The sequence below is a fragment of the Ciconia boyciana genome, chromosome 15, assembly GCF_034638445.1.
Source record: "Ciconia boyciana chromosome 15, ASM3463844v1, whole genome shotgun sequence".
Taxonomy (NCBI): Eukaryota; Metazoa; Chordata; class Aves; order Ciconiiformes; family Ciconiidae; genus Ciconia; species Ciconia boyciana.
Genome location: NC_132948.1, coordinates 5,394,824 through 5,422,645, shown reverse-complemented (window position 1 = coordinate 5,422,645; position 27,822 = coordinate 5,394,824). Strand labels below are relative to the sequence as shown.

The window sequence follows — 27,822 nt, the reverse complement described above, 5'->3', positions numbered from 1 at the left end:
GTTTTTCCCACTGAGCAATAGAGATTCAGTCACATTAATAGCATTATACACTCCTAGAACTGGATCCTAGTTGGCAAGACAGGCTCCAACATTGCAAGATCAAGGCAAGAAAAAAAGAAGTTCTGAAGTATGTTAGTAAAAGATCTCTTAAGGAGTTTCCATCGCATGCCTCCACCTTCTGAGAACATATTTTCCTCTTTCATACTAACAGTAAAGCAAAAATGGCACGAACTTATTTCCCTTCACCATATTACTTGTAAGTATATATTTATTCATACCTAAAATGTTAACTGTACATCACCTCATCTATTCTGTACAATGAAAACCTTTGCAACATAAAAATAATTATTCCAACATGCACTTAGACAGAAACTTCTAAAACTCATTGGCCTCTCCTTACACTAGTAACTAATACAGGCCAGAGATTGCTCTCCAGTCCGGAGGGAAACCTGCACTGCTTGATTTGTGACTATACAGTCAAAATTGCTTTCCCCTCTCCCCCATCCAGAAAAGGGTGGCCATGTCCCATGTCTGTTTGGAGAAGCACTGGCATTTGCCACCTATGAATGATGCCCCGGTATGGCTAAGGAAAATGTTAGATGGCACTAGCTAAGCCATGCTAGTGACCATGCCGACAATTTACTAGCGTCAACTATCACATGCCAGACCTCAGCCTCACACCGAAGTTTTCTTTGATTTGCTACTATGGACACACTCTCCATTAAAGGAAACCTTTGCTTAAGCCTGATACCGAAGACGCCCTTGGTAGCATGCCTGGAAGGCCACAGATATCACACTGCCTTAGAACACGGAGGGAAAGGGAAAATACTGCAGAGCTGGTAAGCTGCAAAACACAATAAAAAGTACAGTCCATGAGAACTGGAAATCCCTGCACAGAGGTTTGCCCACTGTGATGTTCCACCATCATCGAATTTTAATAAAACAGTCCTTTATACTACTAAAGAGACAACACAAATCTTTATTAACGGTCACACCAAAATTCATGTCAACAAACGGCTCTTCGGCTTGAGCAGATAAAAGAACTGGAAAATGTGGACTGCAGTGTTTATCTAAATGGCACTGTATTTGACAGAAATGGTACAATAAGTTAAAAAGATTTGAGATGTTTTGTTCCCCACAATTATGTACTGTATTCAATAAAGAAAGAAAAACAGACACAGGTCTTCAGACATACAAAAATATCTGAAAAATCAAGTTTTCTTTTCTCTTATTTCACATAGTCTACCAGCCTAGAATCTGATTTTTCCATTAACTGAAAATTAAGTGGCAGCGTTACAAGAAACAAGAGACTACTCCCATCTCAGTTTCTCAATTTTAATCTCAGACTGTTTACAATGACCTGCTCTTTTCATTTTTGTTAGCTACTACCTAACAACAATCAACTAGGCTGGAGGGGGGAGGAGAAATTGTACTTCTGAGCTACTGCAGAACTCTATTATGATCCACAGAGTGTTAAAAGCAGCCACTGGCTTTAGTTTGCCTACATTTCAGCAGCCAAAGTCCATACCATTAATTAAGCAGGAAGCAGCAACAGAAGGTTTATGTTTGCTTTTGGGGTAAGCAGAGCTTGCACAGACTACATCCTTTGGCAGAACCTATGGCTCTTCAAAACACTTTTCACCCTGTGGAACCATTTACAAGATAAATTTTCTACTACAAAAGAGCTATGTTTTCCAGATCCTAGCACAGACAGACACTTCATGCAATCACAGACGGTGAGATGCTGTTGTGGAGAGAAGCGTGCAGTTTGCTGAGCATCAGCACTGCATTGTTTTTCTCTCTGAGGACACGACTCTGACTCTGGCCCAGCTATAGGAACCTGCTTTCCTCCATCCCTGGCACTACCAGGTCATGTAAGGCTTGCAAGAAGGAATACTGTGAAGCACAGGAAGGCAGACAGCAGGCACAAAACTAGAACTTGTGGGATCTTTCAGCTACAAAAATGCAGAAAAACGGCACTCCAGACAAGCGTGCAACCAGAATCCAGACAAAGGTCCTCCCCACCACACCAAAACCTAGCTACAAAGATGCCGAGGCGCAGGCACTCTACCTTTCTCCTCAGAAAGCTCCCGCACACACCACCACCCCTCTCCGCCAGAAACAAGCCAGCAGCTTGAAACAAATGATTTCACCGTGGGATGCAAACCCAGGCAAACCTGAGCTTGCCCCGCTAGCCGGGAACCGCGAAGCCCTCCGTTACCTCACCGCCTCCCAGCCAGACGGGCGAGCCGGCCTCCCCCGGGGCACCCCGGGGCGGCTCTCGCCGGCAGCGCCGCGAAGGGACAGTCACAAAATGGGTGACAGGGACGACGCAGCGTGCTCAGCCAGCGAGGGAAGGGAAGAGGATGCCGTCGCCGGGCGAGCGGGCGGCCCCTGAGGCGGGCGGGGGGAGCTGAGGCGGGAGCGGGGCGGCTGTCACCGCCGCGGCCGGCTGAGAGGGCGCACGGCGCGGCGGGGGTGACAGCGCGGCCGGCGGCCCCTCGGGGCACAGGGGGCGGCGGCGGTGTGGAAGAGGCCGAGCCCGGGGGCGGGCGGCGCGGGAAGGGGCTCCCCGCAGCGGTGAGGCGCGGCGGCCGGCGGGAGCGGGGCGAGCGGCGGGAGCCCGGGACACAGGCCCTTGCCGGGGCCTGCGCGGCCGCGGGCGACCCCCCGGCGGGCGGGCGGGGGTCGGGGCTGGACTGGGCTCGCCGGCGCTCGGCGCTTACCGGGCAGCCGCCTCCTTCCCGCTTCTTCGCGACGCGGCCCGAGTCTCGGGGGACCGCGCCGGGCCGGGTCGGGCCGGGCCGGGCCGGGCCGCGAGCGCCGCGGCGGGAGGGGGAGGGGGCGCGGAGGGGCGCGCGGGGATGGCGGGGACCCCTCCGCCCGCCTCCGCCCCGCCCCTCGCGGGCGGTGCAAGCGCACTGCGCAGGCGCCGACCCCCACCCAGGCCAACCCCGCGCCGAAGGGGCGGGGGGAGGGTGCGGCCACGGGAGGCGCATGCGCCGTGGTCCACCTCCCCGCCTCGCGCGCCCCTCCGCAGGGGGGCGTGGTCGGGCGAGGCGCCTGGCGCCGCACCGCACCTGAGGGCGAGAGGGCGGTGGGTGCTGCCCCGCGGGGAGGGGACGGCGCGGCGCGGCGCGGCGCGGCGCGGCACGGCACAGCACAGCAGCCGGTTGGGGCTGCCCTGGCGCCCGGGCGCTGCCTGCGGGGGCGGTGCCCGGGAAACCGCCGGCGAGGCGGCGCGGGGACTCTGCCCGCCCTGGCTGCAGCGGCGGCCCGGCGCTGAGGGGGCCGCGCTGCCCCTCGGCTGAGGCGGGCCTGTGGGGCGGGGCGATGGCGGCGGCCCCGGCCCAGGGCCGGGGTCTCGCTCTGGTAAAAAAACATTTAATTTTTTTTTTTCTGGAATAAACCCGTAGATCTTAAGCTTCAGAGAAACCTTGAGGAGGGAACCCGCGAGTGTGCAGCAAAGCTGGAGGGTGAACGTGCGGCGGCGGCGGCCCCCGTCACCGTTACAGCCGTAACTGCCGAACAGCTTTTTCCAGAGCTCGCACGAAGGGGCAGCTCCGGCTTGAGCGTTGAGCATGCACAAGGCAGGTAGCGCAACCCAGCCGAGGTGGGAGTGGAAGGGCTGTGGGTCTCCTAAACCTGTGCCTTACAGTACGATATTAGATTAATTAGAGCTTTTCGTTTGAGCGAGAAGTAAGTAAAGACTGTTTAAATGTTGCAGAGGATAGCTTTGTCTTCTTAGGATACAAGAACTGCGTGTGAGCACAAGCTTTCAGACTTTTAGCTGCTTTTGAAAGACTGCACTAAGCACGGTTTTGTAGCTCATCGTTATGCAGGACGTATGACTGTTGTCATGAATAAAAAGCAACTGCACTTAATAAACCCAAATTACAGTGTTGGTGCTTTAGTGGGAGGTATAGCAAAGTCTGTATTTACAGGCGTTGGCTGGAAAGTGCTATGAACACAGTAACTAAGAAAATGTGCTGATTTGACATATCCCTGTGAAAGTTTCCCCGTCAGGGTTTCTGTTTAGCAAAGACCACGGGTTAAAGCCTCTCTCCCAACAGCAATTCAGCTGTTTTGTCAAAAGAAATGCTTCTGTATGAGATCGCATTGCAGCCTCTCCCTTGAGGTACATTCCTTCCTAGAATTCATAGGGCTGCAGATTGGTGAGGGCAGGTATGATTTGCCATCCCCTCATTATCTTGAGTGACATTTAATTTTTAATATTTTAAATCGAAATAAATGGCATCTAGATTTCATCAGAGTTCCTTTTAAGGCTGAGGGGATGTATGCTTCCAGATGTTGCAACATAGTTCGATTTACGTTGTGGAAAAAATTTACGGTTTATGTGTCTTACGAAGTCAGTCATTTTATTTAGATGTCCTTCCCAATCCGTTTCTCTGTTGGTCTGCCTGTTGTTAGCTGGCGGGGGTTCCCCTGGAAGGCTGTTGCACAGACATGGTGTGCTTGTTTGACATTGAAAGGCTCCTTTATACTTAAGTAATGTTTCTGATGTTTGTTTTCTAACAATATGACCAATGTCATTCCACTAGGTTTTCTGATCCACGATATGTTCAGCAAAATGTTGTTCTGTGTTTCTACCTTTGGATTGATTTTTAAGTTATTTATCAGTAAAAAAAATGTCATTTCAATGACAATCAGCAGCATTACTTCTGTATTAGGGATGTGAAAAAAGTCTGCATTTGTTTTGTACAACGTATTTCTCACGGTAGCCCACAAAGGGGCTCTGCTTTCTGTTTTCCAGCAGGAAACAGAATGTGGTTCGTTCAGCTCAGTGAATTAATGAACGAGCTGCTAGCTGACAGCGCATATAGCTGGTGTCCTAGTTCAGGAACTTAAAAGGTCACTGAAAAAACCTGCATAATATTGCAGCATTATATCCTGTAACATGTGTAAGAGTGGTTCAACTGTCTACTAGGAAAACTTTCTCACTGTGATTGTGGTCTGGATGAGATTGCCCAAGAGGATTACAGAATCTCCATAACTGGAGGCTTCTAACAAAGAGCAGACAAATGTCTCTCGGGAGTCAGGCAGGTACAGCTGATCCTGACTCAGACTGTATCCTGCAGGGCTTCTGGGCAGCAGCTGCCTCAAGGCAGCCTGGCCAAGCCTCAGGAAGCAGGGCAAGGGCGGCCTGGTAAATGAAAAGACACCTGCTCAGGAGGGGACTGTGTAGCACTTTGCATAGAACATCCATGGTTATTATGCGCTCGTGTGTTCTTTCTCATCCTGCTCCAGCCTTAAGTTTTGTTCGTTCTTTCTCATTACAGGGAAGTAGTGCACCGTAAGTGTGTACTGGCTGAATTTGCCCAAGCTTGCACTCTGCGATTCACCTCAAGCCAGTGGCAGTGCTGCTCACCCAGGGTCTTCAAGTGGGGCAAAGCAGCTAGGAGAAGCAGCTGAGAAGCGCCAGCCTGGTAGTCACTGAAGAGGCTGACGCAGTAGGAGCATGGCTGTGCGAGCAGAGCTCCTGGTAGGAGCCAGTGCCTGGTGTAGTACGTGGCACCTTCCGTGCTCCCTTAGGGGCATCCTAATCCCGTTCAGTGTGGTTGCACTACAAAGGTATGCTTTCTAATTGAGCGAGAACCATTTTGCAGAAGAATTCCACACTGAAGCTATCTGAAAACTATTTTGAATGTATTTTATATTATACAGATACACCACTGGTAGGAAGTATTCATAATAGTCATTGAGTTTCCCTTTCTTTTCCCAATTCAGGGGTAAGCATGGTACATTTTCTTCTTGACCTGCATCTCATTTCAGTGTAGTTTTAAGCACTGTACAGTCAGCTACATTTTTCTCTGCTTTGGATACTGCCGTTGAGACATGTCATCTTTCTGATCCACACTGAATGAAAATCAGCTAGAGAGCTTTCAAGCAGGTATCCTTTTATTATAGAGAGGTTTATATATTATATTAAATTTGGATTATATTAAACCATAAATGTACTTTACATTAATAGTTTAAATATTTGATTTAAATAAAGCACCAAGAGAACTTGATTTAAATAACTGATTCAGTTTCCACACTGATTCCTACAAAAACCACTAATTTCATGCAATGTTTGAAGAACTAGAGGCCAGAGCTGATTTCTTAGCAAATACGTAACTACAGCTGAAGTGCTCTGCACACAAATGTAAAGCTTACAGGGTTTGAGACTGGCTGCATTTTGAAGCAGTACCTCCTACGAAAGGATTAATACAGGTCTGAAAATGGACTGTTTTGCTCAGCTACTTCTTTACCTTACATGTAAATATTTCTACACGTTATAGTTGTTTTAGTTTAATTCAGCAATAATCCTGTACTAACCTCCAGATTTTAAGGGATATAGATTTTACTTTGTAAAACATGAAATAGCTTTTATTTTGAAACACCAGTGTTAAATTCCATACCTCTAGCAAACTCAATTGAATGCAATTCACACATTCAGTTTAATGTAGGCCCAGATTTTAGTTAAATAAGACCAAAAGAACCTGACAAACATAGATACAGGAGATTTTATTTAACATTGTGTACAAAGAAAGGCTACAAATGCCTTAAGACTTTTTTTTTTTCCCCCAAATACAATTTTTGGATCCCTTTTTCATACCACTTTTCTCAGAAAATTAAAAAAAAATCTAGAATGACAATTTTCCCACCCTTTTTTCCCCTCTCTTTGGGCCTAAACTGAGAGATGTTTAGCAGTACAGTTTCAACACCTTTCAGTATTAAACTATTAGGATTAGGTTTTCTTTTCCAAAACCAGAGCACTATGAGATACTGAAGCACTAGCAACAGCAGTATAAAATGTCAAAAACTGACTCCCTAACATGGTAGTGGTAAAACAATGCCAACAGTATTAACTCTGATGAAATTCAAAATTATCCAAACAATAACAAGTTGTTTGTCTTCTACACCTGATAATTTAGCACTAATTATATAATTTAATTGTATTTATATTTAAATAAATAGTCTTAACTCCTTTCCTTGGAATTCTTCACGGATTATAAACACGTGTAATACTAGAGATAAGAACAAACTACACAACTTACATAGGCAAGAGAAGGCTTAGTTTTATTTTTTTTTTGCTGGACAGACACAGAAAGGACAACATTTCAGTGTCCTGCTGTGAGATCATATTTAAATTCGCTGTTTCTTTGTGGTGCTTCTCAGTCACGCAACACAACAATTCCTTACCCTCTTTTTGCACTTCTAGCACTGATGTCCCAACTCTTGAAACATCTGTCCCTGCGTAGCTAAGTTTCATCCAGGATTCCACAAGTTTCATACGTAACTGTGAAGCCCAAAACAAGATTTCTCTTAGGCTGTGAGAAGCGGTAAAGGGATTAGAAAAGGCTGTTGTGAAGAAATGTCCTTTTCCTATGGCAGCTTTTACATTACCACCTACTATATATGAAATAGTTTTTAGATCTGGATCAGTTTTCAGCTGACTATTTGCATAATCCCTAGAGTTAGTGTAGTCCCAATTTCTCCCAAAATGGGACTAAAATAGAGGAAATTGGAGCTACTCTATGTAGATTGGCATTTGATCACTCCATTAGGCACAGTAAGAAGGAACTGGATGAGTCTCTTCCCGTAACTGCCTTCTGGGCCTCACTCAAACTGCACCAGGGCAGATGTGAGCATCTAAGGGCCCAGGCCATCTGCTCGCTGGTGGGCTCTATCCGTTGTGATCCTTGTTTTGGGTCATCTGCAGAAAGCTGCTGTATTCTCCTTCCAGGCAGGAAGCTGTTTTGTACACAAGCCTGCCCTTTTGTACATCCACAGGGATATAAAATGGCCTTGTCATATAAATCATTCTGCAGATTAGAGAAATGGTTCACATGTAGAATGTCTTGGGTTCTCAGAACATCTTACCACGGGGGAAAAAGACTGCAACAGTTAAACAAAAGCTCTAGTGGAAAATAAAAAGGTTTTCTCCATTCTGATGAACCACTTTGGACAAGAGGATTTAAACATGACTGCAGTTAAGACAAAGCAGCAGAGCAAACGCTTCTGCTAGGCTTGGGGACTGTAATCATATTAATTCCCAAATATGCTTGAACAGGTGTAAATAACAGAGTCTTACTTAACTTGCAAAACAGGCCTACACGAGCCCAGAACTTTAGCAGTACCTGGTCCATTCTGCACCAGAAGACTGGAAAGACTTTAGTTACCTCCAGGGATAGCTGTGCTACAAACTGAACCTCCCCGTGTGGTAGTTTGTACAGTACAGAATGATGTGAAGTGGTTTCTGTTGAAAAAGGAGGGGTCTTTCTTACTGAAAGGTGAAGCATGACAGTAGGAGATAAGTGATGGGGGAAATATTCACATGGTTCACCTGCATGTTTTTACAATGGTCTCCCGCAATTCCACTATGAGATGGTAACACAAAGAGAATCAACAGTGGAAGCAAACTAGGTCATTTAATAATTTTCTAATTCTTGGCAATAGCATTTATGTATTTGCTTGACCTGGAAGGCCTAAATCTAGTGATATGGTCATGGAAGGAGGAGAATCAAGATAGCATGTACACTCGGGTTTGCTTTGGTCCTACTGCTTCAAACACTTCATCATTATAGCACGTTGCAGTCCAGAAGCAGACTTTTAGCTTAAACAATAGTCTAACTTTCTGGTTCTGTTAGCTTTTTCCTTCTTTGCAGTGGTGTTTCACCTACAGTAATACAAAGATTCTATTGCTCCTCCCTGTCTATTGCCACAGGGGGGGAAAAAAGGGTAGGAGAGCAAGCGATAAGCTTTGCTTTCTTAGCACTGAACTGAATTTTCAGTAGCAAGAAAAAGGGGTTGCAGCACATCAGAACAGGGAGGCAACAGTAGCTAAATTCCTGGCATTCCTATATTAATGTTTATTTACTGGCAAGACAGTCTTTGCTCATGTTATCTAAGGCATAAGCCGCCTTCTGTAACGTGAAATGAGGACTTCTTTATAGTTCCAGACCACGTGATCCAAGTGACTCCTGTTTATGCTTCTCTTTTCCATTTGTGTTACTTCCCTAAAACCTTGTTAAGGAATAATCATTAACTGTAAATGTCTCCTTTAGAGTTTCTCTTGGTTTTAAGGGCAATCCATGTATTCAAGTCCTTTCAATGAGAAATGTCATAGAATACATAGGAACATTGATTTCATGCTAGTTCAGAATGGAGAATTGCTAATACTAATCTAAGGCTCCAGTATCTCAGTTGTACATACCACTCACTTCCTTTAACAAAGGGTATCAGACTTATTTTTCTGATAACAGTACTATGGCAATGTTAGCAAAGTTTACAAAGAAAAACATACCTGGACTACAAATTTAAGAGGGAATAAACAAGTGACTTACTAACTACACCAAGAATTTGATTGATTTGATTGTATCTACTTAGGAATTGCCCTTTCAGAGTTTTCTTCAAGGAACAGAAGCAAATCCCTTAAATCTACCGTGAACGTATTGGTCTTCTGTTATTACAAGTCCCCATCTTCTTGAATTAAAAGAGAAAGGGTAGGGGGTTTTCTTAAAACATTTCTTGTTTCTTACTAAAATTTCCATAACAAGGATGCCACATCTGATAATGTTATCCCAGCAGATGACCAAGCACTGAAACAAAAGGATTAACCGGTGAGGAATCAGAGAGGTTTGGTTTTTTTCCATCAGATTTTAAACACTTTTAAAAGCCATGTTGGTCAATTTACATTTTATACATACTTGAAAGAATGGCACATTAAGATAAATGAACACGTATGATGCCTTCCAGTGTTACAAAGGTGACAAACAAATTTGGAGATCCATGTATGCTTTAAAGAACAGTACATTTGTTTAAATAAACCCATAGAAAACTAACAAACAACCATAAAACAGATTTTTAAACAGGTAAAATGAATAAACTGTAAAAATACTGCATCTCTCATAAACATACTCTGTGGTTCCACCACCTTGTGGCCAACAAAAAAGTTGTAGTTTTGCGTCATACGGTGCATGCTGATTGCCTTGTATTAGCAACTGAAGGTCAGAATCGAGGCAGACAGTGGGCATCAGCAAATACAGTCACCACACTGCTGTATTTTGCCCCTAGCTGATACACTGAAAAATAGCAGCATTAAAATACAGCCTGAAATAGCTTAGCTACTACCTCAACTTGTTAAAATTGTGCAAGAATAAAGAACACCAGCAGCATTTTAATGGATGTGTTTCAATTTGGTTTCAGACACTCCCCTCCCATACAAAGCACATAGGAACACAAAGCTGAAACTGACCTAGTGACTGTTCTTTCTTGTCCATCTTTGAAAACTTTTCCCATAGTTTGCTTTGCTTAACTTTTTAAAATTTTACTTAAAAACCTATTCACTGTTAAAAAAAAGAATGTTAATTTTTAAATAGTTTCTAAATGCCAGGAAACTGATGCTTATTTTTCTCCTTAAACTGGAGATACACTGACTATGCTAATCACCTGAATTTCTTTAGTTGAAAGTTTTAACATTTCAGATCCCTGTTACTGAAAGCTATGTTTTTAGAAAGGTCTCTTCAATACACTAGAAACTGAAAGAGCATAAACTCCCAGTGCACATGTAGAGGGTAATTTTTTGTTAGTTTGCTCTTATGTTGTTTATATTGTACCTTTTGATATAGAAAATGGAAGAGTTAGGTTTTGTGACACAACTCGCAAGGAAATACGTAAGAGTAGAAATCAGAAGGCTTTCTCTAAAGCCAAGTTTTGCAAGTCTCTTTTTAAGTATGATAAGGCTTATTAAAAAAATAACAAAGTAAAAAAAAAAACCAACCAAACCCAACCAACATCCCTGGGAAAAGAACATAAAAGCCTTTAGGAAACACTTACTTTCTGAAAACATAAGACTATTTGAAAAAACTAAATTGCAAAATTAAAGGAAATTCAAGAAATCAATTCTCATCTTTCAAATCAGTCCATGATTTCATCATCAGCAATAAGATGTGCTATCTTTTCCAGCCCAAAATTACCAGCTTTGGGGAAAACATATTCATACTTAACAGAAATAATTAACGGGTTAAGTTAAATTAACTTTTTTTCCCTGATCCACATGCCTGCATGTTAGATAATGTTACATTAGAACTGAGCATTGTAATGAGAGACTAAAAGCAACAACCTGTAACAGTAACCAAAGCAAAAGCAATTTTCTCATGGTTACGTACTATAGATCAGTAATTTAATATTAAAATTAACTTCCTATATAAATAAAAATTAAAAAGTTGGGCAAAAGTAAATTGGCACAGTCATTATGGTATTGCTTTCCAGTTTCAACACTGCAAAGACCAGCCACAGATTCCAAACACCAAAAGGAAGAGGCTATAACCCAACCACCTGGTGTAGTTTGGTTGGGTTTTTTTTCCTTTTAAATGAAGTCATCAGCAGTGCTACTGCCTCAGATATATCAAACAACAGCTTGGAATGGGTAGGTGTGCGGCTTGCAGTAAAAGGATTGCGATAGAACCGCTATGTAAAAATGAGAACAAATACATAAAAACAAAACCATAGAGTGTGGTTTACTGGTCTCCATGACTTTTGTTAAGTCAGTGTTTTTCAGGATTGTGACTAATTTTTACCTTCAAAAAGGCAAAAAACAAAATAAAAACCCCCAACAACAACAAAATCAAAATCTCAAGCCTTCAAGTTTCCTTGCCTTCATTCCCTCCCTCCCCAAAAAAAGCACCTCCTACTATAAACACTTCTTCTGTTTTATGGGTTCAGAAGTTGGAATGTAGTGGAAATACACACAAGAGAGAAGGAATTTCTAGTTGTACATTACATTACAAAGAGGTTTGCTCCCAGACCTAAGGAGGGAGGGATACTAAGCAATATTAAATTCCTATAAGAATCCTTACAAAGCATGCAAAATATTGATATACTCACAAAATTGAAATTTATATTTGTTCCTTTTTGAATTTGCAACTTCACAGTACAATAATTTCTAATATTATGCAGCAGTCAGAATTACAGTGACTACAAAATCATTTCCCTTTAATTTTTTTCTTTCCATTTGTGTGAACGACTCCTTTGTTGTTGTTGTTTTTTTTAATTGAGAGGTTGCAGATCACCCATCAGAAAATGTGAAATTCAGCATAACAGGGGTTGCTTTCTCTGTCATATTTCCCCTCAAATGATGTTGACAACCTAACTCTACCAATCCTGCAAAATCTGTCCCTCCCTCCCCTTCTCATGCTGATTCCTTCCCTTGTCTTCAAGCTGTACTTTTCTTCTCGCCAGGATGATGATGGACGGATGCCACTAAATGGATGCTGCATAACTGGGTAGGAAGTGCTGGGGGCTGGAGGAGTTTATGAAAATGGAATCACTCCCACCCACCTCAAGATGTTTGGCACAACTGCTTCATAGCCAGAGTACTTTGCTTTGGCTACCAGCAATTAGGTTATGCTTTCAATTCCCTAGACAAATAGTGCTGCCCTTGATGCCTATGTAACCCCTGTGGCTTTAACTGATTTAGGCAGGGAAACACCAAGGTGGTATTTGGCTAGACCTTTTGTACTGCTGTACGTAGCTCCATAGAAATTTCTTCACTGCTCTTGTTTAAAACAGGGTTAGAATCTCTGGAGAATACACAATGCATGCTACCTGCTAGATTGTCCATAAAGTACATTCTGACACACTTTATCAAAGTATCTGTATCTATCAGAAAAAGACTCTTGTAGAAGCAATGTACAAAGCCTCCAAAAATTCAAGTATCAAAAAAAAAAGATGTTCTGATAAAAGTCTGGAGTAAGCAGCCAGCCAAACTGATAGCCATTGATTTATTTTTTTTGTCCACAAATGCTTCAATTATTTTTGCAGTGATAACATCTTTTCTTTGGAGTGTTGGGAATTAACAGTCTTCCCAATTAATTTTCATTAAGCTTGGTGGGGTCTAAGGAATTTAGCAGTCCTGTCTGGATATTGCCCCTGCTTTTATATGCAAACAAACAACAGAATCACAAACAGAATCACTGACTCTAATCCTCCCTGCCTCTCTTTAATTTGCTATATTTATTTATAGTGTAACACCATTGGGTCTGGCTCCCTTAACCCAAAAAAACCCATCAGAAGTGCAACATAGGCAAGAGCAGGGCAGCTCCTTCCCTAGACTTGTATAAACATTTGCAAGGGAGGGGGTGGGTGAGACAAAAAAACCCCTGAACCCCAAACAAACCACCAGTTCTAGTTGTACGGAAAACCATTTCATTTCTTTACAACCCTGTTCAAATCAAGACTTGAATTTCTGAGGAGGGAATTTTAGACCCCAGACCCTTCCCTTCCCCTCTCCTCTTACAAAGCAATGCTATTTTTGTGGCCTAGAACAGTACTTTAAAAACAGCAGTTATTAAAGACACAGTTGTGATATATCCTTTAACTCCCCCTCACCCAAAAAGGGGTATCCTATCAAGTGGTCCAGTAGAAATCTTGAAGTTTCTTTATGATAAATTAAATCCATAAAATGAGGAAATACCTTCTGTCACATTCCCAACAAGAATAATAGCCACACTCTGTGGTGCATTTGTTCAAGTGTCTATTGCTCCTTCTAGTGGAGACTCTGCACAGCTCCATCGCCAGTTCAGTTCTGGTCCCACCAATCAAAAGTAGAGATTTTTCTCCTTTCTCTTCAGCTTGTCTCTGGTTCACAAACAGCAGAAGCACTGAGGGCTAGAATTCCCCAGGACAGGAACAGGCCAGTAATGTCTGAAGAAACACCAGTTGTCTTTTTCTCAGGTGTGGCAGATTTATGCCAAGAGCAGTTCTTTGTGTCCTGTTGGCATCACAGGCACCTACACCTCTGTGGAAAAGAGAATGCTTTGCCTCTTGCTGTCTGGGGTTGGGATAGTCTCTAGCTGCAGGAAGTACAGAAGAACTTGAACCTGGAAAGAGAAAGAAAGAGGTAATAAAGCTCTGTTAACTCACTCTCATCCTGGCTATTTGACAGCTGGCAGACATGCCTACAGCTCTCTCCACAGGAACATCCTGCAGTTATGTATTTGTTTTAATACAGTGTATAATAGCAGGAATATTAAAACTTGCAGTGCTTCAGAGACACTCTTTTCAGGTTCCAGCACATAACAATGGTGTTGGTGTTCCACTGCACTGCAAAAATCAGATCTATAATTTGCTATTACTCAATCAAGAAAGTACAAAACAGCCTGACCAGCTAACACAGACTCTATGTTCGAATTCTCTGCAATGCCTTCAAAAAGCAGCAGTGGCCGAGGAAATCTGAATTTAGCAAAGAATTTTGTTGTGCATCAGCGAAGGTGGTTTAAGTGTTGAGGAGCATCACGGAAGGACACTGGTGGTCCTTTTATCCCAGGCTAGCAATACGGCGCTGTGAGACAGCTCTCAAAAACTCTTACTATGCACAAACGTGAAACATACCGGACTGTGTGCATCCTGACATTTTTTCATGAAAAGCTGTATTAGTACAGATGCAAACTGAACCGCCTGAAGAAACACAGTTCTACAAACAGTCCAAAGTGTGTGCGTAAGGGTGAAAGTTGTTTATGTTTCTCAAAAAACCCCTCATGAAAAACACAGAAGGATGGCTGAACCAGGCCTTGCTAGAGGACCACAGTTTCCCACATACTGTCTTCACAAGATTCAATAGCACCTTTAGGATTTTACCTGGGACATGACTTCTAGTGACCAGCTGTCAGTCATTGTGATAGGCTGGGTTGGGTTAGCAGGGATTTTACTGTCCTTCTCTGAAGGTCTGAGCAGCGTTGGTCCAAAGACAGTTGCAAGGTTATGCAGGGACATCTTGTTAACGCCTTCCCTCTCAGCAACCCTGGGAGAAGAAACAATGAAGAAGGCAGATCTTTATAAATATCAGAGTTTGGAAGTGTCCTTAAGTAAGAAACCATATTTATTCCTTTTGTAACAAGTTTTAGATACATTCAATCCACCACTCTCTCCACATGTGCCTAAATGAACTCCATATATAAGCAATACCTTGATCTGACACAACCACAGTCTCCAAGCGCTCTACAGACACGGCTTAAACCTGGGGAAGGGACGGCTGCTTACTGTCTGGACAGGCAGAAGTGGGACAGGAATAAAGGAATGTTTTTCATCCCAGTTTCATAAAAGAGAAACTGAGACACACAGGTTAAAAAATTTACCCAAGGGCAGAAAAGTCTGCAGCAGAAACACAAGTAAAACCCAGATTTCCTGGATTTTAATCCAGGACCTCAGTCACAAGATTATCTTTCATCTCTCCAGTGACAGTCTCTGGTATGTACAAAATACATTTGTAAATTAACACATCGGGCATGTATGAAGCAAGCTTATTGCATTAATATCAAACGCATGGAAATACTTGTTCACAGTTACAACCATATTACAAAGACGTAGACAAGATCAGAAAGACTAGTCTAAGCAAGGAACTGACAACTCCAGTTAGCAGAAGTGCTGGCATTTTAAAAAATATATCATGTTAGATTGCAGACACACCTTTTGAGGCAGGGCTCACAAGTCCTTAAACACGGCCAAAGCTTCACTATTTATAATAAAACCTTTCCCGATCTTTGTATCCAGATGCAGGTGCAGTTTTGCAGCGATATCGCAGCAGGAATTTGCATTTGCACTAGATAAGCCCCGAGACTTGTGTTACCCCTTTCCTCTAGTTCTAATCCTTTCAGCATAAGTGGGAATGGAATTCAGGAATTAGTGCCTCACTAAGTGAGTATGAGATAATAGTTATCTGATGAGCATTCACGGCAAATCAGCGATCAGAATTTGCGATTCAGCACAAATTCAAGGAAAAGGCTCCTCTTTTCAAAACAATGACACTTTACACATTAAATACATGTCTAAAGGATCCACATACTACCTTTTTAAATGGTCCAAAAGGAAAAGGAATGTCACAAGATTGGGTTCTGGAAGCGATAACAATAGATTCAACATACAGCTTTCCTTTGCAACAGGATCTGAAAGTGCTACAAGACAGACAATAACAAAACATCACCATAGGCAGCGAATGAGAATTTGACTGACTGCATAATTTCCCAAACCAACAAATATGGACGGTCCTGAATGGACTGTAATTACATCATAGGTTGGAAGGTCAGAGTTGCACACCAATACCCCACAGGATCTCTTTCCTTTATTTCATAGATATGTAGAGAACCCTTTTCTCTCAAGCAGTTCAAGCGCTTTCAGACTTTCAACCATTATGATGTTTTTCCCCTGCATCCAGATAACACAAGGTACATCCCCCCCCAGAGAGGGCTTCCCTGGAAGACTGAATGGGGCAAACAGCAAGCACAGCCTCAACAAGGAGGCTGTCATTCTATTCTTAACCTATCCTTCAGAAACCTGGACATTTTCAGCTTACCAAAAAGCATGGCAATTGCCCATATTCAAGCTCATGGGAAGATGTCACTCCAACGCTCATTTCTGAGCTCCATTTCACTTCCCTAACAGCTTGTTCCAGGCTTCTGTCCAACATTATAAATACGGGTTTTGTATTGCTTTAGGAGCAGCCTCCTACAGAAGGGTTTCAGGGTTGTTTCTGCTACTACCTACCGATGCCCTCAGCAAAGTTGGGGTACAGCTCATCTGTAAAGAGGGGTTCAGGCAGTTCCCGGAAGTACAGTTTCAAGGTGCCTGCAATGGCATTAACATCCATCTCGCTCATCATCACTGACACATCTTTGTTATCTGAAAGAGGGAAGAGGGGAAGCAGGGTAAAGAAGCTGCTGGCCTTGCATTCATTCTTCTGCTTTGGCTTGCTCTGTTTATCCTTTGTCTTTGCCCAAATAGTTGAGAGTTTTCCTGTTTACATTTCTCCAGATTAAATGAGCTACCTTCTGACATCTGAGAAGTGCTGCACAAATGACTGCAACCAGTTTATTGCTTCAAATCAAGTAGAGGGAACCTCACACTACCCAGGGTTAGTTATGCTGTGCCAGCAACCTCGGCCTGATCTGGAACAAGCACTGCTTGACTGTATTTATATGCATTTCAACTTTTGTTAGTGACAACAGTTGTTATTCCAATTCCCTGCCTCTAACAGCTTAGAATAAGAGATTTTGAGGCTGTCTAACTCCCCACTGGGTGTAGCTAAAGTACACAGGCAATTCAGGGCTGACATTTCAGTTCTGTTACTCTTAAGAACAACAAAACCACCCCCTTTCCCTAAAACAAACAGGCCAACCAGCAGAGCCAGTGCTGGTTTCATGAAGCTTAGTGTAAAACAGCATTTAATATAAATGAAAAAAGTTGTTTTTCAAAATGTGAAACACCCTTACTTGCACTAGTGAAGATTCATAAATCAACGATTTTGGTAGCTTAGGAGGATTGAGAAGAAAATACAAGAAGGAAAAAACTTCACAAAATAAGTGAAGAAAAAGTGCAGGGAGGGTGAATTTGTGCACCTGGCACAGGCCTCACGACTGCTTGCATCAAAAGGGAGCTCGCGTGTGGCTTGAGCAGCCCTTGGAACATCATGTGGAGGCTGGAAGTAGGGCAGAATTTCATGTTTTGTACCTCAGCAATTTGGAGGTGTTTCATCTGCCTAATCTTGGATGCCTTTTGGGACATACATGCCATGCTTTTAAATGCAGCACCAATAAGGAGCCCTTTTCTGCTCAAGATCAAAGAAAGCTTTACAAAGGTTGGTCAAAATTACCTAATTTTACAATCTGCGCACATCAGTGTTAAGAGTTAAGAAGAGAACTTGGGAGCCCTGACCACCCAACTCTAGTTTTGTAAACACCCTTCCTAATCAACCTCAGAAATTTTTTTGCTGGCTTCCTTTCACAAAACATTCTTAATTTCAAGGACTTCTATTAATTTGGAGACCTCACAACAGTGAGGAAATTACGACTTCCAATTGCTGCCGCTTCCCCTGAGGAAGGTGTCTGCCATTTACAAAGATTTGGCAAGGCAGGCAAACCCACCACTTCATGTCTGCTGGGAAGAAGAGCAAATGCATTATTTGGTATAAGGATCCATCCCATTGTATGTCTTGGGTTATATCTGTAGCTGAAGAGTATGAATAAAATATGCAGCCAGGGTTAAAATGATTCTCCTTGTGCGAGAATCTCTACCTCTTAATGCTTCTTGGGGAACCTAAGATTAAAAATAGCATAGCCACCTGACAGGGAGCTCACGCAGGCTCTCACAGTGCAAGGGAAAAACATCAGACACAAATACTTACTGACATCAAAGGCAGCTTTCAAAGCTTGGATATCGGTTGCAACCCCAGAGACACGGTAGATGCCCACCTCCTCCATCCCACGCCGCTCTATCTCCTCCACGCACTGGCGCACTATGTAAGGCACCTTCGATCGCTCTCTCCTTAAGAAAGCCAGATAGAAGAGTTCAGTACAGCCCATGCCCTCAATGCTTGTCACCCCAGCCAGCCAGGCTGGCTAAAACCACACCATCGTTTTGCTGTGCAAAACTCTTCTGGAAAATGGGGTGGGAGAAAGGCTGAGCAGGCAATCAAGACTGAGCTGAAAAACTCCTTGTAAAACTGGAGAGGGTTTTCTGAGTGTCTCAGCCTGGCTTTGGCTGTTCTGCAGCTGCCCCAAGCACTTGCGCTTCTGGCCGGGTCCTAGTGCCCCTAGAGCCTGCCACTTGCGCAGGTAATCGGAGGATTCCCAAACAGACCTTGGCTACGTAGCAACACTGTTGCTTTCAAATCAATGCAATTCCACAGGGAGGAAATACCACGCTTCCCAAACTATATAACAGAACAAACAGGTTTCTTCTGGCAAACGATTCGTGACAAAAGATCAGGGGTTAAAATAATACCACAGGATCCAAAGAACTTGAACATTTCCGATTACGGAAAGGAAACATCACCATTCAGTGGCTCTGGAAATTTGTGACCAAGTCAGCTAACTACAGAGTAAAAGGGCAAGGGATATTTCCAGAACTCAGAAAAGTAATATGCTGCAAGTAAACAAAGCCTGTGTGCACGCTGGTTTTTTCCCCTGCAAAAAGTGAACCTCAGAGAATGTACATCTCTTTTCTGCTGCCACAGCCATCTACACTCCTGCCCAAACGGAGCAGAGTGGACTGACAAACCCCTCATGGGGTAAAGGCAGGTGCAACCCCCTGACCAGTTGGCTTTCGAAAAAACAATAGGGAGAAATGTGACCCATCAGCTCACTTGGTGACAATAGCGATCTTGACCCCAAAAACCCCCGTCTGTTTCCGGGACGGCATCCTTTTCAGGCTAAACTCCCGACTGGTAAACTTCACCGACAGCTTCACTTCAACCTGAATAAAAGAGAACAGCTGTTACATTTCAAAGATCATATTTTCTTTTTTTTATGCTGCAATGAAGAGCAAAGAAATAAAGCACACAAGAGGTACAGAAGCAGTGCTAACTTCTGTTTTCTGTACTTACTCCATTCATTGAGATGACTGTGCGTTGCCAATCTTTGTCCTGCAACGCCTGCGGGTCCAGCTGAAAAACATGGAAGTTACCCGTGAGTTAGGAACAGACTTCAGGAAATCAGCTAGCCTGAAAGGCTTCTGTAAGTGAACAGAGCACTACCACTGTCAACATGTTATTTATTTTCCATAAGAAAAGACATGTTCCAAGGTTTCCCAGGTTTCAGGTAATGGGACACTGAAACATTGTGCGGTTCTCTAAGCAGGGCTGATGAGGACTCACACACCTGGAAAATCCAGCAACACGTGTGCAGTGTTGCTCAACAAAGGAAACCTCAGTGAGCAAAATCAATGTTTGAAAGCCAATAACCTCAGCTTTCAAAGACAGACTGCGTTCATTGCCGTAGCACAATGGGCACATTAACAGACAGCCAAATTTGCCCCATCCCACAGGGCTAGGAGTCTGAGAAAGGGAGGAGGGATTTCTGAAATAACTCCGATTTTAAATAGAAGAAACTGTCTCCCTCTGCAGTTTCCTAGAGACAGGTGAGGTTGGATGAGTGTGAAATTACCGCACTGAAATAAAAAGCCAGGCTGGAGAACTTCATAGCTCTTGGCTATGAAGCTAACAGCTTCCAAGGAGGACTATGTTCCACTGAATTCAAAAGACATAATGACCCTAACAGTGAGATCAAGGAAGAGAAATATGAAGTGATCCATACAGAGACAAGTAACTTCAAACAAACCCAACCTCTGTCAGGATCTGACAGAAGAGAAATTGAGAAAATTGGCCCATGGAAAGTTGTCCTACTTCAACCTGCCTATTCCTTTTCATTTCAACTTGAGCACAGAGGCAGGAAGAACATCTGGCCCTGCTACTGGAAGAATTCATTAAGCAGAAACAAGTTCTGATGTAAAGCCCTGATCTCTGATTTTCAGCTTTGCTTGATCTCTTTTGAGTGGACAGTTGTGAGGCTGGGGAGCAGCTGACTCAAATACTCAAACATCACCCAGCAATTCCAGTAGGGCCTGGGAGAGGCCAAACACATCTGAACAGCTGAGGAGCGGCACTCAGCTCCAGCTAGACTGGAAAAAAAGAGAGAAAAGACCTGTCTGCACAGTAACCTCTATCAGCAGGCAGAACCAGCCAAAGCAAGCAGGCTTCGGTGCCTCCTGAGGTGGCTTTGCAACACTTGGCTCTTGAACACTGAGACACAGTAAGAGCAGAAGGAGGCAACTGCACTAGACTCTGTGTTTTGATTTTACCGTCATCAGCAAACAAAAAGACACTCAGCAGCTAGAGCTGTTTCTGCAGCAACAGCTCCTCCCTCTCGCAGAAACCCATGCAAAAGCAGAGTTCTCTGACAGGCAGAGGTAAATGTTGGAACACTGGCAGCTGCAGTATATTCTGGGAGATCTCAGATGCAATCATCCTCACACTCTCTTTCAAATCACTAACAAACTAGCCCAATGCTGCTGACAGCTACAGAGACAAGTCCCCCCATGCCCTTCCCCACCCCCAAAAAAAACAAACAGCAGAAAGAAAAGTGTCTCCCTGCTTGCTTACGCTGCAGAGACCCCAAGAAGCGACAGACAAGCAAGTCAGGCCAACCTTATCTTTGCGCACTTTGTTACGGACGTGAGCCCACAGTGGGATGCTGCCAGCACACACATGCTTTCCTGTCGAATTAGACCGGCTCCTGTAGGTGTAACTCTGGCAGAAATTCCTGAAGACCCCTTGTAAGGAATAGTCAGTAACCAGTAGCTCCCACATTTTGGGACTGCACAAAGGTCCAGGAGGCCAATGCGCAGCAGTGCTTAGCTTCAGTGCTTCAGCAAACCCGAGTAACAGACTGCTTGCCAAGAGGGTTTGCTTATAACTCTGGCGGAACAGATCCGCCCCCGCCTGTGTGGCTGGCCAAGGTCCCTACAAGTTGGCCAGAATCGAGGCTGTTCTTCCCTGAATTTCCGTGATGGAAGTTTGGTTTCTTTCAACAACTGCATTCTTTCCCAGAATCAAGAGGAAACCATTTCTGAAGTGTCTGGTTTCCTATGAAGGGCAACCATGCTCAGTATTCCTGAAAGCTTGATCTCCAGCTGCCTAAACAGTCATCTCATTAAGCTGCCAAAATGGTCCTGCTGAAAGACACAGCCACAGCCGATCCTCCAGCTCAGAAGCAGTTTTCCATATGCTTTTAGAATGGAGTCACTGAGAGCGTATTATTTATAGCGGAGAGAAACTGCTTAAGACTGAAGGGAAAAGATGGTTTTGAATATTTGCCAAAAAAGTTAAAGGAAGACTCCAGCAGGGTCCAGTTACAGTTTATTTAAGCTAACAGGTATTACTGGTTATGTCTCAGTGGTGACCAGGGAACTCCTACCACTATACAAAACAAAAGCAAGTAAATAGCCATTAAAAAGTACGAGCCAAACAAAGTCCTACTCTGTCTCAAGAGTGAATATCATACGGCTGCAAAGGACTAGCAAAAGCAACGCGCTGGAGCCGAGAGCTCACAGAGACTCTTCTTTGCTGGGTAACTACTGGAGCTGAGCAAGAACTGCAAGTGTACCTGCTGCTACCTCTTGCTCCCTTTATCTCGGACCTCCGCTGCAGGGCTGGCAGGACCCCCACACTCCCCACCTGCTGGAGAACAGCTTGTACCAAATGGGGACAGCTAGGGAGAGCAAGCACCAGGGAGAGGCTCTGGCTGACTCGAGCCAACCCTGCGTAAGTCACTGGCAATAACAGCAATTAAAAAAAAAAAATCTCCCCCTGGTGCTTTTTAAATAACAAAGCAAAGTGATGGAAGGTAATAAAACAGCAAAGCTTGAATAAGCTCTCAGCAACGCTGAGTGAGACAGGAAGATCAGGTCTAACAGTCTGATAAAGTCACAGTATTAAATAACAGCGTCAACAGGAAACTAAGGATGTCATTTAGACTTTGAGCAAGCTTTCAGTCCTGGACCCTACAGACCACTGACCTTCTAAGGCCAGCAGGAGCAACACAGGGAACGGGCAGCTGGAGCAGACGGGTTACAAAGCAGACTGAAGACAAAGAGTTAGCGAGTGTGATGCTCCAGCATAGAGAGGGCCTGTGACAAATGGGGTCATGCTGTCTTCTGGCCTGATTTGGAGATCAATGACCTGGAAGAAGGAACACTGAGTAGAAGAACGCAATCTACAGACAGCGTGCCAAAAGGAGGCTGCTCCAAGTGAGCAAGCGCATAGCGCTCGCTTTGCCAGCTCAGGCAGGGGGAGGCACTGAAATGGCTGCCTCTGCCTTAATTTGACAGTGAAATTTACTGCACCTCTAAACATTTCCTTCAAACAGTTGCTTGGTTTGAGTGACAAAAGGACCTGTCCCATCTCCACTGAAACTGAAAAATTGTGTTGTTTCCATGACCTACGCAAGTAGGACAGACCTGCTAAAACCCTCAAAGACCGTATCTCACGGGCTTGTTTGCACAGTCCCCACCAAAAGTGCATGCTGCACAGAAAAAATACAAACAACCCAGTTTGTCTTTACTGCCCCAGCACCTCCAGTCCCCTTGTGGCCTGTTCTTTGGCATTTGCAGTGGCATGCTACAGCCCCAAATTCACTAATGAATCAAGCAAGTGCCTCTCTGTATCCTGCACAAAACAATAGAACAAAGCAGCTCCGCACCACAGGGGTTTCTGAGCGGAAGTCTCTGGCCCTCGTAGCAGCTTAGCACTGAATTAAGACAGACAATTAGTGTACAGCAGTCAGTAGAGCCTGAGTGTGCAGAACACAAAGTGGTGAGGACCTGGGAAAAAGGCAAACTGAGGGTGCGGGTCAACAGCAAATGCAAGTCAGGCACCAAGAAGAAGGGAGTCTGCGCTCTGCCTTAGGAAGCCACCACAGAGTTTGATGATTTTTTTTTTCCCCCCCCTAGGAGAGAAAAGAAAACCTACAGAAAGAGGAAAAAAATAAAGAAGCATCAGTGGAAATGAAAAGCCTAGGAACAAGGACTGAGGCAACCTTAAGGTTAGTGTGTTTTATGCTATTTATTCACATTACATCCTCCCTTTATTAAATCTCCCTGGCAACTTTACACTCCATCAACTTTTAATTGTAACTGATGTGACATACGTGTTGTCAGAGTCTCAACTGCTGCTGGAAACTCCCAGTCCAGCCATAACCCCATTCTTCTCAAAGCTCCCCACTGACATGTTAATCTTTCCCGCCATCACCCTTTAGACATGACCCATTGCCTTCTTCATTTCCACCCTATTTTCATTGCTGGGATACTGTTCTGCATGGGCAAACTGTTTAAATGAACTCGAGTGTGTAAAAGGTTTTCTCAGTTGACACTTGGGAGGTACAGCATGTGGCAATCTGTTTTACATGGAAAACAACCTAGATGTCTGAAATAGCCATGTGCACTGCTATGAGACATCCCAGATAATTAAGCAGATAAGAGTGATTGTTTTGCATGGCAACAGAGGAACGGTGTTGCGCTGCTACCACAGAATTAAGGTCATATCCTCTCTGATTCTCCAGTACTGCTGTGAGGGAGAAGGAAATGGTTTGCCTGAGCTGAAAAAAAAGAAAACCAAAGGAAACAGCATTCCTAGGAGGCACCAACTGGAGGAGATGGATCACAGGATGAAGTATCAGTTTACTCATGCAGTCTGTTCCCAAGGCAGAGGCCAGTTTTGCTGACATATGGGTGCACTTAGATGCAGAGTCTCAGGACCAAACAAAAAGCTGCCACACTCAAAACATGGGGATGCGCCTGCCACACGAAGTGCAAAATCCAAAGAGCAAAAGAGCCAGCCTCCCAAGTGCCGAAGATGGATTGCAAGGTAACAACAGAAAGGGGGGGCAGTTGAAAATGAGAGGAGCTGATGCTTACAATTGAACTAAGCCTCATGTTTCCTCCTATAAGGTGATGTCCATTTCGTCCTCCCGCAAGCCCCCCAATAATTTCAGTTTCACAGTGTACCAGGAATGGCACCTTCTCCCTGTATTTCTCATGCCTGAGATGTAACAGAAGCCCCCAACCACGTGTGCCGGCTAGTTAAACACTGCACAACCAGTGCTGCCATTCCCAGAAGGTCTGATGAGGACTTCACTTCTACATTTACAGGAGGTTCTCCCACATTAAAACCTCATGGTTTTACTTTTCAGGGATAAAACTTACAGGTTGGCAAGCAATGAAGCTCTTAGAGTCGGCTATAAAAACAGGTAAATAAAATATTCCATAGGAAAAGAAAATATGAGCAATGGGAGCTATTAAAATTGCTGCCCATTCCTGGAAGCTTCTGACCACATGGACCAATTTCCAGTCTTCCTTCCTCCAGTGCCATTATGTAACGGAGAGATTTAATAAACATTTCACAGCCAAAACAGTCCTCGTCTCCTTGATGCATTGTCTTCATCACTGCAGCTCAGACAATTTGGTGAGTCAGAAATCCCAGTAGTGGGAAGTTGCAGATTTACAATAATATGTGGCTTAACAATACATTGCGGTTTAGCCAACACAGAAATTTCCCTGTTTTTGTCAGCAGGAGGATGCAGACACGACTCTTGATGTTCTCAGAGTTTTTAACTAAAGGGAATATAGGAAAAGAAAAACCTCATCCAACTTCAGACACTTGTACATGACAGACTTTGGCTGAATAATGACAACGCCACAACAACAACAAAACAGAAAGCCCTAGATACACTAGCAACTCTAAAGTAAACAAAAGTTAATGCAAAAGCACCTGGGAAAATCCTGAAAGAAAATGACTATAAAACCAGTGGTTGAAAACATGCTGACAGCATTAATACAGCTAACCTTCAGCCACAGGTTGTAATTTGATTTTGTTGTTGCATTATTACGATTTGTTAATAGAGAAGTGGTGGTTGCTTTAAAAACAAAACAAAATAAACCCCTTTAATAATTCTCATCAACCCAAAATCTTACCAGACTCTCTTATGACTTCTCTTTGCAGTTATTCAATAGTATTAAAAAGTTGTGTGATGGGACAGAAATCACTGAGAGTTAAGAGGGTGTTCTGAGAGTTCACCAAGTTTCTTTATAAGTTGCAAGGGGGATTTACTGAAAGCAAGAGAACTTTTGCGTTTGCCTTTTATGATACAACAGAATGCAACTTTTGCATATTAATCAAAAACATTTCTATTGGGGTTTGTTGTTGTTGTTGTTTTGTGGGGTTTTTGTGTTTGGGTTTGTTTGGGGGTTTTTGGTTTGTTTGTTTGTTTTTTACTTCCCACTGTTTAAGTTTCTCTAAAAGAATCAAGAAACAATTAATATTCAAGTGTCACCAAGGAATATTTTTACTTATTAACTTAAGTATAAAATGTTTTAACAGAATGTACAAGTGCTGTACATAAAAATGTCCACTCTTGTGAAAAAAAAATTGTTGAAAATTTAAAAGATTTTATTCATTCTTTAATCATTCTGTGTAAAATATTTGAAGAATTTAGAGGGTCAGTGATTTCAGGGTTCTTCAATACAAGTACATAAATCTCCAGCGCATTTCAGGGCTGAAAACTTGCTCTTTTGTAGTTGCTCAGCTCCATGGAAAATAAGCTTTTGTTAGCAGAAGGGACGTACAGATTTCTGGTTAGCCTGAGACACATACATAGGAGGCACCCTGTACTAGCATTTATTGATTTGTACACAGTTTTCTTTCAAACACCCACCATGCATTTGGTGACAAAAGCTTTCCCTGAAAATGGCATGGCAGCCTCAGGGCTGCGAGGAAGGAGGGAAGGAACAGGCCTAATGAAACTCATTTAGACAACAAACCCTTCCAGAGTAAAGGTGAGAGATGATCCTGCAGGCCACCCTCAATCAGAGCTGTTTCTGAAATCCCACAGATAGCCTTGGCCTGTGTGACCATCACTCAAATGTTGGAGAAAGCTGTCATCCATGGAGTGATGAAGAGTCAAACGTAAATCGGGAAGAACTGGTGGTATTTTTTCAGTGCGCCAGAAAGAAAAAGGTATCTGGGCAGGGTCTCTGCTCTATACAATAGCCAGTCCAACACAAAGAATGTGTCCTCAGAGCAAGCATTTAAACACCCTCCTAAAGCTGTGGACAGACAGTGCAACAAACTGGAAGAAGAGGGGGAACATATGTTCTCCATGTCGTCCTCCACCGAGTGGCCTGATTTCTCCTGCATGGAGCTTCAGCACTTTATCACTCAGCAGCTCCGAGAGCAGCATCCATTCGCAACCATCTCATCACCTCCCCTATTGTATTACAAATTTGCCACATAGACAAAGTGTCCCATGCTGATTCTCAGCGGTGGAAATCTCTCTCAGATGCAGCCTGTTGTCATGGACACTAAACTCTGGACATGGCAGTTATCAGGACAATAAGCCTGTCCTCCAAGGCCTTGCTATCACATCCATCAACTACCAGCAAGTACAGAAGGCAGCATTTCTTCCACATGATTTACAGAGGGGATGATATATTCATTGCTTCCCCTTTTGTCACAAATGGAGCACCCTCAACAGCACCCAGGGCTCAGTGGCAGTGCAGTTCGTATATACTGTGCTGGAAGTTTTGAAGTTAACAGGCAAATCAGAGATCAAAACAGAAATTTTCAAGAAAAAGCATCTATTCCATAAGGGTGCTGAAGTAGGCATAGGGGACAAGGCAAGAGGGAAAAAGCTGCTGACTTCCCACCTGTGAATCACACTGTATACCTCACTATTGGAGAAAAATCTCCAATGCTGAGACAATCAGAAGGCAGAAAAAAAAAAACCTCCCTGGTGCACTCCAGGATTCAAAAGTCCTGTTATGTTTTGCAGTAAGGGTAGCAGGAATGACTTGAGCACAGTCTTACCTGGATCTGTCCTTTCCCCATTATGCGATCTGTGCTCTCTCCGTCCTCTTTGGTGAGCTTGGTTTTGTTGTAGCACTTTTCATAGCACAGAATCCGCAGAGTTTGTGAGCCTTCCAGCTCAATCTCAAACTCCTGCAGGGCACCAGGAAAGAGCAATGAAATACATCACAGCAGGACACTAGCCTCTTAATAATCAATACAGTCTCCTTGAAACTCATCAGGAGGGAGCACTTAAGGACTGACCAAAACGTCCTCCCTAATGGAGTTCGTCTAGAAATAAACTGAAATTGTATTTTGTATATATAAAGATAGTCAGAGACTAAGATGGTTGACTCCTTAGTCAGGTTTCACTGAGTTTCAGCAAAGCATCATTCAAAGAAGCAAAACTCGCCTACCTTCCTTGTATTTAATTTTGCTCCCCAGCAGGTTTGAGTTGGCTGTAAACAGGCAAAATGTCTGTAGCTAATTCTTCCCCCTCACAACAAACAAACAAAACCACCTCCTTCTTCAACATATTTTCACTTGTGTCTTTAAAAAAAATAATCAAACATGTATCTCTTTAAATGATGAAATGCTGGACAAGACTCATTTGTACTGAAATGTTTAACTATAGCTAACCCAAAAGAAAG

At 43.5% G+C, this 27,822-nt stretch overlaps 2 protein-coding genes and 1 long non-coding RNA gene across 5 annotated transcripts in view; 1 reads left to right on the top strand and 2 right to left on the bottom strand.

The window, feature by feature from the left end:
* SPECC1L (sperm antigen with calponin homology and coiled-coil domains 1 like) overlaps positions 1-2,856 on the bottom strand; it is a 73,547-nt gene extending 70,691 nt beyond the window's left edge. The window contains exon 1 of one of the 2 annotated variants that reach the window (XM_072880307.1): positions 2,727-2,856. The gene's annotated coding sequence lies outside the window, so the exon portion shown is untranslated. Of the gene's footprint in view, positions 1-2,221; positions 2,476-2,726 lie in introns of those variants that run through there. The other variant, XM_072880308.1, reaches the window with a different exon arrangement.
* Positions 1,706-5,910, top strand: LOC140659984 (uncharacterized). 2 transcript variants are annotated; one of them, XR_012045298.1, is made up of 3 exons: positions 1,706-2,580; positions 3,417-3,590; positions 5,301-5,910. It is a non-coding gene; the product is annotated as an uncharacterized lncRNA (long non-coding RNA). The 2 variants fall into 2 exon arrangements; XR_012045297.1 differs by lacking the exon at positions 1,706-2,580 and adding an exon at positions 2,831-3,097.
* Positions 5,911-13,738: 7,828 nt separating this feature from the next.
* The window catches only part of BCR (BCR activator of RhoGEF and GTPase), a 98,206-nt gene continuing 84,122 nt past the window's right edge, over positions 13,739-27,822 (bottom strand). The window contains exons 16-23 of the mRNA XM_072880305.1: positions 27,194-27,325; positions 19,382-19,441; positions 19,142-19,251; positions 18,182-18,321; positions 16,546-16,680; positions 15,851-15,956; positions 14,644-14,806; positions 13,739-13,886 (exon numbers count right to left, since the gene is read on the bottom strand). Of these exons, the coding sequence (XP_072736406.1) occupies positions 13,797-13,886; positions 14,644-14,806; positions 15,851-15,956; positions 16,546-16,680; positions 18,182-18,321; positions 19,142-19,251; positions 19,382-19,441; positions 27,194-27,325 (936 nt within the window). The 3' untranslated portion in view covers positions 13,739-13,796. The remainder of the gene's footprint in view (positions 13,887-14,643; positions 14,807-15,850; positions 15,957-16,545; positions 16,681-18,181; positions 18,322-19,141; positions 19,252-19,381; positions 19,442-27,193; positions 27,326-27,822) is intronic.